The sequence below is a fragment of the Staurois parvus genome, unplaced genomic scaffold (assembly GCF_062004578.1).
Source record: "Staurois parvus isolate SC_StPar_1 unplaced genomic scaffold, SC_StPar_1.0 ptg000041l, whole genome shotgun sequence".
Lineage (NCBI taxonomy): Eukaryota > Metazoa > Chordata > Amphibia > Anura > Ranidae > Staurois > Staurois parvus.
Window position 1 is genome coordinate 836,362 of NW_028317837.1, and position 11,787 is coordinate 848,148.

Consider the following 11,787-nt stretch of genomic DNA (forward strand, 5'->3'; position numbering starts at 1 on the left):
GTCCCCCACACTGCCCCCTGTCCTGCCTACTGTCCCCCACAATGCCCCCTGTCCTCCCTACTGTCCCCCACACTGCCTCCTGTCCTCCCTTCTGTCCCCCACAATGCCCCCTGTCCTCCCTACTGTCCCCCACACTGCCCCCTGTCCTCCCTACTGTCCCCCACACTGCCCCCTGTGCTCCCTACTGTCCCCACAATGCCCCCTGTCCTCCCTACTGTCCCCAAAATGCCCCCTGTCCTCCCTACTGTCCCCCACACTGCCCCCTGTCCTCCCTACTGTCCCCCACAATGCCCCCTGTACTTCCTACTGTTCCCCACAATGCCCCCTGTCCTCCCTACTGTCCCCCACAATGCCCCCTGTCCTTCCTACTGTCCCCCACAATGCCCCCTGTCCTTCCTACTGTCCCCCACAATGCCCCCTGTCCTCCCTACTGTCCCCCACAATGCCTCTGTCCTTCCTACTGTCCCCCACAATGCCCCCTGTCCTTCCTACTGTCCCCCACAATGCCCCCTGTCCTCCCTACTGTCCCCCACAATGCCCCCTGTCCTTCCTACTGTCTCCCACAATGCCCCCTGTCCTTCCTACTGTCCCCCACAATGCCCCCTGTCCTCCCTACTGTCCCCCACAATGCCCCCTGTCCTTCCAATTTTCTGTATGCTGGGGTCTTATCGGAATCTGAAAGCCCCCCCATGTGAATGAGTATGGAGTACATGTTACAGTTACTCATTCACAAGAAAAAATGTGTAAATAATGACAGGAGACCTTCTGTGACAAGTCCTTTATTAAAAATAAAAATGTAAAAAATGTCCCCCGAAGTAGATCCAACGTCACTCACAATGCCCGCCTCCATCGCTACGTGGAAAAAGGAAAAAAACTTGTGACTCCGGCTCCCGGGAATGACGGCTCTGAACCTGGAAGTGACAGAATGTTTGTCATTTTGGGGTTCATTCATCACAGATGAGATCGGGGGATCAGATCCTCTCCAAGCTCCTCCTGCTTAGTAAGATGAAGTGGTTTACCGATGTTCCTCCGTCCTGGACATCCTGGAGGAAACACGGCAGGCACCAGCAGGGGGGAGGGGCGGCACATTCTCTGTACTGTAAAGTGATTGGCTGCTTCTATAGCTGCCCGGATCAATTTTACATGACCGCTGGCTGAAATAATAATACAAACCTCATTTGTGTTTAACCCCTTGAATACCAGAAGGATAAGAAATGTACCTTAGTAGACGAGGGGTCGGGTAATGAGGTGAAGCTCTCCTGACTTCCATCAGCCAATCATGTGGAAGCAAAATTGCATTTTTTTACATTTTCTTTGCATGTGATTGGATATTCTTTGTAAAGTCAGATTTCACCGCATTCACTAAGCTCCGGGGGAAAGTTCTGTGAAAAGTGTAAAGTGAACAGCCTAGTTGTATTTAGTAAATCCCCCCTCTGTCTGTACACTGAACTGTCCGGAATGCAGGTCTGGGGCCAATAATGATGCAGACAGCTGACATACATGACATGGATCCTAATACCCCTCCCCCTCCTCTCCCACCCTACTTAATATAGACCAGCAGACTAGAATATCCTCCTGCGCCCCCCTGCACACTGACACAGGATGGGGGATGGTGTGGGACAAGGCAGAGGGGGGGGCATGTTCTCATGGAAGATGACTGAATGAGATTTTGAGCTTCACCCTTGTCTTTGCTGGTATATGGAAGATCACTTGGTGGTGGTAATGGAGCTGAACCCGGCAATGAAGCAGATCTACAGTACAGCTACCATTACTGGTCCCTCAATGGTCCCAAGGTCAGTGCAGATCTCCATAATGTTCCTCTCTGCCCCCCACCAACTTCCTTCTAACCCCCTCAACAGAGCTACGACCTTCTTTTAGTTTTGTGTTAATTAGACCTCAGCAGGCAGTTGTCACCGACAATCTGTCCAAGAGTTCCCTTTATTGTCCCAGCACCTCAATGCATCCTTTGACCCCCCCCACCCTAGTAAAACAGTCCCAGCACACAGCTATCTCTTTCATCGCCCCTCATGTTAACCCCTTCCTGCCCAGTGTCATTAGCACAGTGTCAGTGCTTTTTTTTTAGCACTGATCACTGTATTGGTGTCACTGGGGATGTCAGTGACACCAAGTCAGTTTCCCCCAGTGTCAGAACTCCATGCCAAAATTTAAAAAAATGGTGTGGAGGCCCCAGAAAATCCATACCAGACCCTTATCCTAGCATGCAGCCCGGCAGGTCAGGAAAGGGGAGGGGGACGAGCGAGTGCCCCCCCCTGTGCCATATCAGACCACATGCCCTCAACAGGGGGGGGTGCTTTGGGGCAGGGGGGCTCCCATCATCTGAAACAGAGCTTTTTTTTTAATTTTACTGTTGCTGCAGCGGCAGTGGCGGTGATGGCGGACATCGTGATTGGTGTTGGATCTACTGCGGGGGACATTCTTTTAGTTTTTCCTTTAATAGAGGACTTGTCACAGACCCTGTCCTGTCTTTTTTCACACTACACTTTTTGTTTTTTGTGAATGTGTAGCGGTACCATGTACCCCATACTCCTTCACATGGGGGGGCGGGATCTCGGGTCTCCCTTGTTAAAGGGGCCATCCAGATTCTGATAAGCCCCCTGCCTGCAGACCCCCAAAACCACTGGCCAGGGTTGTAGAGAAGGGGCCCTTGTCCCCATCAACATGGGGACAAGGTGCTTTTGGGGGGAACCCCTCCTTCCCCAAAGGACCCCCCCATGTTGAGGGCATGTGGCCTGGTATGGTTCAGGAGGGGGGCACTTGTTCCCCCCCTTTCCTGACCTTCTGGGCTGCATGCTCGGATAAGGGTCTGGTGTAGATTTGGGGGGACCCCCAAGCCATTTTTTATACAAATTTTGGCATGGGAGTTCCCCTCAAAATCCATACCAGACCTGAAGGGCTTGGTATGGATGGGAGGGGGGACCCCATGCTGTTTTTTAATTTTTTTAATTGCCGGCAATTCTTTTACATTCAGCTGTCAGTGGGGAACCCTGCAGACAGCTGAAACATTGCCGCATGGTTGTCACTACTAAAATACCGCATGACTCCATCAAATACCTCCTGCAGTATTTTAGTGGAATTCACTTCTTCTGACCTCCGGAACGGATTAATTGGTTTTCAATGCATTCCTATGGGAAACCGCGTTTCGGTTTATGAATTTTTTGCTATACAAAAAGTCCAGCAGAACGAATTAAATTCCTAAACCGAGGTATGCCTCTGTGTGTGTATATATATATATACAGTATGTGTGTATTTACATAGACATGGCTTAGTCTGTATATTCTAGGGACATGTGGTGTCAATTAGTCGTACGTTGGCTTGCACCCCTCCCCCGAGGTTGTATGAGGATAAGGTCTCACATGCATTTAGTATATAAAGGTTTAAGTATGTATAAGTTAGGAATGGAAGTCCTTTACACTGTAGGATTCCCTGATTAACATATTCAAATGAAAAAGGAGTTTACATTGAAATCCATCTATTGGCGTCTGTAATATGATGGGAGAAAGAAAGAAAAAAGAAGGAAAAAATACCTTCAAGGTTTGATCTAGTTCAGTGCCAGGGTTATTGTTTGGGTCAAGGTCAGGGTCAAAGGTCAGTGTCAAAGGTCAGTGTCAAAGGTCAGTGTCAAAGCTCAGGATTAAAAAAAACAATTGGTATCAGTGTCAGTTAGTGTCAGTTAGTGTCAGTGTGTTTTAGGTAAAAAAAAAAAAAGACAAAAGCAAAATGCGCACCATTGTCTCTGGGCGGTACTCCGGGTACAAACAACAAATAACATACACATATATGGTGTCGCTGTGATCGTCAAGGGCTGGAGAATTTATTTTGGGTTGTTCTTTGGTGGTAGGTTATGGTAGTAACAAGAAACACACAGCTAACTAAAAAAAATATTTTTTTTTACTATTTTGGGCCAGTTTTCTTTTGATAATAAAAAAAAAATCAGGAGCTATCCATTACCATTTACCACCAAATGAAAGTGCGATTTGTCCTGAAAAAAACGCGGCATAATCCACCCGGATGTACAAAGTAGTTGTGATGATACGGACGGTTTTACTATCACATGACAACGTTGCATAATTCTGCCTCGGCATTTAGATTTGTTTTACCCTCAGGCATGAAGGGTTACAAAGAGGTTCTCACTCTTCCGGGTCCATTATTTCTGATTGAATTTGAAAGGTTCTAAGTGGATTGAACAGATTGTTTTTCAGGCCTATGAATTACGTGACAAAGTGCCTCCTTTCCATTATTGAAGCCCACTCCAGTAGTGAGCACTTCTTGGGCTTCTCATCATCAGGTTCCTGTGTCTCAGATCTGTAAGTCCTGCTCTTCAATGTATATGTCCTCTAAGTTTTACAAGGTCCATGTATCGGCCACTTCATCCATTTTGTTCCCCAACCTGCAAAACCTCTGCTGCAGCCAGAACTCATTTATTTAGTGGTGGAATCCCTACTGTCACTAAATGAGAGGTTTTGGTTTGGTGGCTAGGATACTGGAAGCCTCCGCCATCCTAGCAACCGAGGAAGCTGTTCGGACTTTAGCAACCATTGATTGCCACAAAGCATCATTGGCTGTTACGTAGGTTTCACCATAACAACCCATGATGCAGTGCAAGTGCCTGCATCTTAGCAACCAATAAGGTGGTGCTGCACAGTTCCACTGGTTGCTAGGACACAGGTGGCCAGGGTATGGGATTTAGCGATGAAGTAGTGACATTTAGACAATTAGTCAATGACCTCACCTGGAAGCCCTTTATTTCACTGTCAGCTGTCAGCATGGGAAATGTCATTTGTGGACAGAATATGTTGGGATAGTCTTGGTGGTCCGTGTGTTTTCTTTGGCAAGTTGGAGGAACATAAAACACCGGATGCCATGATTATTATCTATGATGGGGTCTTTGTTGTTGGTTAGACTTTATCATGGTGTTTATTTTCTAGTTGACCTTTTTCTTGTAAATGAGTAACCAGACATACTATGTACCTCTTACACATTTATGTAGGGGGGCAGATGTCTGGGGGCCCCTCTTACAAATCTTCCCTGCAGACCCTCACAACCACTGAGCTAGAATTGGGGGGAAGAGGCCTTGTCCCCATCAACATGGCTAGGCAGCCTGTGGTACCCTTCTCATGTTGAGGGCATTTGGTCTGGTATGGGTTAGGTAGAGGGCTACCACTTGCTGACCCCATTTCCTGGCCAGCCAGGCTTCCTGCATAGATATGGATTAGCTATGGATTTTGGGGAGTCAAGAATAAGGGTCGGGTATGAATGGTGAGAGGAATTCCAGCCACTTTGTATTGTTTCTCTCTGATTTTGTTTTTCTACATTCTACAGGTATGCCATTTGACAGGCAGGTTTGAAGCATTATTTAAGGATTTGTTTTTAATTAAAATAACACACATGGTACCCTTACCTGCTCCCTGCAATGGTACTGCACAGAGCAGCCCCAAACCTCCTCTTCTGGGGTCCCCTGCTGGATATTTTAAGCTCCTTTTCTTCAGTTTCTTCCCTGTAGCAAGCCGCTTGCTCTGGGGACTGGCATGTGGACTAGCTCCCCAGGGCCGGTCTGCGTGTGTCTATAGATATACACAGAGTGGCTCGGCCCCACCCCCTGCTCTCAGGATCTACCTGACAGTAGAAGGAGCCAATGGTTCCCACTGCTGCCCGATCCTCCTGTGAGAAGAGAAAGATGGGAGAAGAACCGCAGTCGGGCTCAGTGCTGGATCAATGCAGGACTCAGGTAAGTGTTTGGTTGGGACACAGAAAGTGGCAGAACATTGTTTACCTTAATGTGGGGAATGCTTTAAGGGAAGAAAAGATTTTATGTTCAGGGCCAGTTCCCACCATAACCACCTGCAGACCAGTGACGTGCCCATACGTTGCCGGACCTTCGCTGGTGATACTGGGATGATGGCTGCAGCTGAAGAAGTCATCCCGGTGTTGTTTATTAGAGCCGAGGGTCTGCTTTCTTATAAAAGCAATCCAACCAGATAATTAGCCGCTGGATTGCTTTTACAAGCAGCGGGAAGGGACGTCCCCCCTCCCACCACCTTCTGTGGCCTCTCAGCCTCTCCTGTCCCATAGAAGCAAACAGAGGCCAGATTGGCCATGATGGCCTCCATGATGCAGGAAGATGGAAGTGATGAGCATTCATCCCTTCTGGTTTTCTGGAATATAAAATGGTAAGGCCCCTTTCACCCCGGGTGGGCCCGTCAGCGGATCCTCTTGCTCAGCGGGGGATCTGTCTGCTGATCGCTGCTGGACAAATGGATGACAAGCCTGCGTCTGCTTCACTTATACAGAGCGGACATGGACACGGCCCGCTGTCCTCTATGGGCGGTCAGACTGCCATGTGATCCGATCCAATGGACAGGAGGGGAATGGATCCCCATCTGTCTCTTTTTGGTGGATCGGATCGGATGTCGGCGAGTGTAAAGGGACACATATCCGTTTACATCTGCCGCTCCATAGAGGAGAATAGAGGTTCTGATCGGGTCCGGACCCAATCGGAACGTCCGTGTGAAAGGGGCCTAAAGTATCTGATTACACTGATCTTGGTGCGATCAGATGTTAAGGGCAGAGGAGAGATTTGGAGGCTAATACACCCCAGATCTCTCCATAAAGAGTACCTGTCACTGCCTATTGCTATCACAGGGGATATTTATATTTTCTGTGATACCAATAAAAGTCATCCAAAAAGAAATGTAAAGCAACAATGTCAACAAAATAAATGGAAAGAAATATGCAGCCCCCCTCCCCCCCCCGTGTTTGTGAGCAAAAGGTGAATGCACGAGACATGCCGCACGCTTTCAAACAGCGATGGTCCCACACATGTGAGGTAACACCGTGAACATCAGATCGAGGGCAGTAATTCTAGTACTAGACCTCCTGTGTAAATCTAAAGTGGGGCCCTGTAAAGGCTTTTATAGCATCTCCTGTGGATAATGACATTTACCTCATTTGTGGCTGTTGCAGGCGTGCGCACTTTTAAAGAATGACACGTTTGGTATTTATTCACTCGCCGTAACATACATTTTTAAATTTATACTGCGTGTAAAAAATTATAACACCCTTCATTTTATTCTCTAGGACCTCCGCTATAAAAAGTCTATAACGTTTGGGGCTCTAACTGATTTTCTAGCAAAAAATCTGATTGTGAAATGTAAATAAAAATGGTCAGAAAAGGCCTGATCTTCAAGTGGATACATTGCACAGGAACGTGCTGCGCATGCAATGCTCTGTGCGTTCCAGTGCGATTCACATGCTATCTGGGTGCAGTATGATTTCACACCATTCATTTGAATTGGCTGAAATGGCACCAGACCACAGCTAAAGTTGTGCTTGGACTACTTCACAAAACACACAGCAACCGGACCGCATGGAACGTCAGTACTTCTGTGCCATGCCATCCAGTGCAGGAAAATGCCCTGTGATTGTGGCCTGCGTTTGGGGTGTCGTTAGCATTGCACTGACACCAGGTGGGGGACACAAACATGGACCTCAGATTTCCCACATCACATTCTGGTGTCAACTGGCCCTCAGAACCACTCTAAACGCATAATCTTCATAGATATTGGGACACGATTGTCGGCACCATTAATCAAGCTTTTTTCAATGACATCAAACTGAACCCAAACCCCTTCACGCCTGAAGGTACAACAAATGTTCATGCCTAAGCACAATTTTGCAGCTTTGACATGCGTTAGTGAAACCGTCATCACAACTACTTTGTGCATCCAGTTGGTAAATGGTAATGGACATCTCCTGATTTTATTTTATGTGATCAAAGGAAAACAGGCCCAAAATAGTGAAAATCATTTTTTCTAAAGTTAGCTGTATATTTCTTGCTGCTGCCATAACCTACCACCAAAGGACAACCCCCAACAATTCTCCTGCCCCCGACGATGGCAGCAATACCTCGTATGTGTATGTTAGTTGCTGTTTGTACCCGGAGTACAGCCCAGGAACAGTACTGCGCAGTTTTCTTTACATTTTTTTTTACCTTCTAAAACACACCGACACTAACTGACACTGATACTAATTTACATAAATAAATACCCCCCCAAAATACTGACTCTGACCTTAACCTTTGACCCTGACCTTGACCCAAACACTAACCCTGGCACTGTCCTAGATCAAACCTTCATCTACGTATTTTTTATTTTTTTTATTTTAAATTACTGTTATTATTATTATTATTAATTGATTTTTTTACACTCTTTTGTTTTTTTTTTTCTCTGAGAGGAGAGACAATGTAAGAAAACACGTGGGGCGAGCTTCACAGTGACTCCTCATTGTGATAGCCAATCAGAGGCTCATAGTGATCAGGTGACCCAGAGTTGGGAGTTCTGAGTTTTGATCATTAGTATGGGACCCAGAGGTCTCAGTGAGACCCCCGCCTCTGTGCTGGGAGCTGGCCATACGGTGTGCTCCCACCACAAAGACAGATATGCAAATACAGTGAGGAACAGAAGTATTTGAACCCCCTGCGATTCTGCAAGTTCTCCCACTTCTCCATCATGGAGGGTCTGACATTCACATTGGAGGGGATTCCCACTCTGAGGACAGAATTCAGGAGATCACATTGTATGATCTGTAAAGAATGTATTTGTCTCGCACGGCTGAACAGAAGTATTTGAACCCCTGAGAAGATCCGGGTTAATATTTTGTACAGAAGCCTTTGTTTGCAATTACAGAGGTCAGACGTTTCCTGTAGTCCTTGGCCAGGTTTGCACTGCAACAGGGATTTTGGCCGACTCCTCCACACCGATCTCCTCTAGATCTGTCAGGTTTCGGGGCTGTCGCTGAGCAACACGGAGTTTCAGCTCCCTCCAAAGATGTTCTATTGGATTTAGGTCTGGAGACTGGCTAGGCCACTCCAGAACCTTGATATGCTTCTTACGGAGCCACTCCTTGGTTCTCCTGGCTGTGTGCTTCGGGTCGTTGTCATGTTGGAAGACCCAGCCACGACCCATCTTCAAAGCTCTGACTGAGGGAAGGAGGTTGTTGCTGAAAATCTCACAATAAATGGCCCCATTCATCCTCTCCTTAATACAGTGCCGTCATCCTGTCCCCTTCGCAGAAAAGCACCTCCAAAGCATGATGTCACCACCCCCATGCTTCACAGTAGGGATGGTATTCTTCGGATGCAACTCATCCTTCTTTTTCCTCCAAACACGACGAGTGAAGTTTAGACCAAAAAGTTCTCCTTTGGTCTCATCTGACCACATGACTTTCTCCCTTCCTCCTCTGGAACATCCAGATGGTCATTGGCAGACTTCAGACGGGCCTGGACATGTGATGACTTGAGCAGGGGAACCTTCAGACGGGCCTGGACATGTGATGACTTGAGCAGGGGAACCTTCCGTGCAATGCATGATTGGAAACCATGACGGCGTAGTGTTCTACCGACAGTGACCTTTGAAACTGTGGTCCCAGCTCTCTTCATGTCATTGACCAGCTCTTCCCTTGTAGTTCTGGGCTGATTCCTCACCTTTCTTCTCATCAGTGATACCCCACGAGGTGACATCTTGCATGGAGCCCCAGTCCGAGGGAGACTGACAGTTGTCTTTAGCCTCTTCCATTTTCTAACAATTGCTCCAACAGTTGATCTATTTTCACCAAGCTGCTTGGCAATTGCCCCGTAGCCCTTTCCAGCCTTGTGCAAGTCCACAATTTTGTCTCTGGTGTCTTTTAACAGCTTCTGGTCTTGCCCATGGTAGTAGTCGGCGTCTGACTGACTGTGGGGTGGACAGGTGTGTTTAAAGAGCTCAGACAGGTGCTACTAAGTTAGATTAATGAGTGGAGTAGAGGTGGACTTTTTAAAGGTGCAGTAACAGGTCTTTGACAGCCAGAATTCTTGCTGTTTCTTAGGTGTTCAAATACTTCTGTTCAGCCGTGCGAGACAAATACATTCTTTACAAATCATACAATGTAATCTCCTGAATTTTGTTTTTTAAATTCTGTCTCTCAGAGTGGGAATGCACCTACAATGTGAATGTCAGACCCTCCATGATTTCTAAGTGGGAGAACTTGCAAAATCTCAGGGTGTTCAAATACTTCTGTCCCTCACTGTAAGATGGTAATGTGATGCAAGGTGTACTCCTATACTTTTGAATTTTAACATATTATTTTTCTATCCCAAGTGGACCATGATGGCTGTGAAAACCCAATAGCATAAGGCTGTTGTGCGCTATGTTACACGTTTCTGACTTTGGATGTGTTTCATTATCTGACAATGCATGTCGTGATACTGATTGTACTCTGATGTCAACTCTGGAATGTTTTGGATGTTTTCATAAATTTTCATTTTAATTAAAAAAATATAGAAAACATCTTTATTTAGCCCTTTATATAGAATTCTGACTTTTTTGTTTTTCTGTACAGGTGGATTGAAGAACCACGTTTTTGGTCATGCTGGTCTTCATAAGTACAACTCAGTCACATGGGAAACGAGCCAAATGGATGTCTTAGGTGACGGAACGTCTTTATCGTAGGTCACTGGAGGATTCACACAGGACACGAGACATATCAGTGTTCTCAATGTTGTAAATGGTTTGGATCCTCTTCAACATTGATCCCCCCTCAGAGGACAACAGCAGAGAAGACATTTCAGTGTTCTGGAAGTGACAATGCTTTACCATGTAGTTCAACCCTTGCATCCATAACAATTATTTCAGAAGCTATTTCTTGTTTGGATTGTGATAAAGGTTTTACAATGAAGGCAAAACATATCACACACCAGAAGGGTCACACTGAAGAGATACCTTTTCAGTGTTTTGAGTGCAACACAGCTTTTACAACAAAGGGTAATCTTACCAAACACAAGAGGGTTCACACCAGAGAGAAGCCATATCAGTGTTCTGAATGTGATAAAACCTTTACATCGAAGGATCAACTTATCAAACACCAGAGGATTCACACTGGAGAGAAGACATATCAGTGTTCTGAATGTGATACAGCTTTTACACACAAGTGTTATCTTATCAGACACCAGAGGGTTCACACTAGAGAGAAGCCATATCAGTGTTCTGAATGTGAAAAAGCTTTTACAATGAAAGGTAATCTTATGACACACCAGAGGATTCACACTGGAGAAAAACCATATCAGTGTTCTCAATGTGATAAAGCTTTTACAATTAAATGTAATCTTATGACACACCAGAGGATTCACACTGGAGAGAAGTCGTATCAGTGTTCTGAATGTGATAAAGCTTTTACAGTGAAGTCACATCTTATCAGACACCAGAGGAGTCACACTGGAGAGAAGTCATATCAGTGTTCTGAATGTGATAAAGCTTTTACACTGAAGTCACATCTTATCACGCACCAGAGGGTTCACACTAGAGAGAAGCCATATCAATGTTCTGAATGTGATAAAGCTTTTACAACGAAAGATTATCTTATGAAACACAAGAGGATTCACACCGGAGAGACGCCATATCAGTGTTCTGAATGTGATAAAGCTTTTACAATGAAAGGTAATCTTATCACACACCAGAGGATTCACACTGGAGAGAAGCCATATCAATGTTCTGAATGTGATAAAGCTTTTACAACGAAAGAGTATCTTATCAAACACAAGAGGATTCACACCGGAGAGAAGCCATATCAGTGTTCTGAATGTGATAAAGCTTTTACAATGAAGCCAAGTCTTATCACACATCAGAGGATTCACACCGGAGAGAAGCCATATCAGTGTTTTGAATGTGATAAAGCTTTTACCGAGAAGTCACATCTTATCACACACCAGAGGATTCACACTGGAGAGAAGCCATATCA

The 11,787-nt window shown here is 45.9% G+C and overlaps 1 protein-coding gene across 1 annotated transcript; it reads left to right on the plus strand.

Annotated features, from left to right (window-relative positions):
- Window positions 1–1,002: 1,002 nt before the first annotated feature.
- Window positions 1,003–11,778, plus strand: LOC149470509 (uncharacterized; the record flags this gene model as incomplete). Its single annotated transcript, XM_089663260.1, has 2 exons — window positions 1,003–1,793; window positions 10,393–11,778. A coding segment is annotated over exon 2 (1,055 nt), but the record flags the coding sequence as incomplete, so codon positions are not given.
- Between the last annotated feature and the right edge of the window lie 9 nt (window positions 11,779–11,787).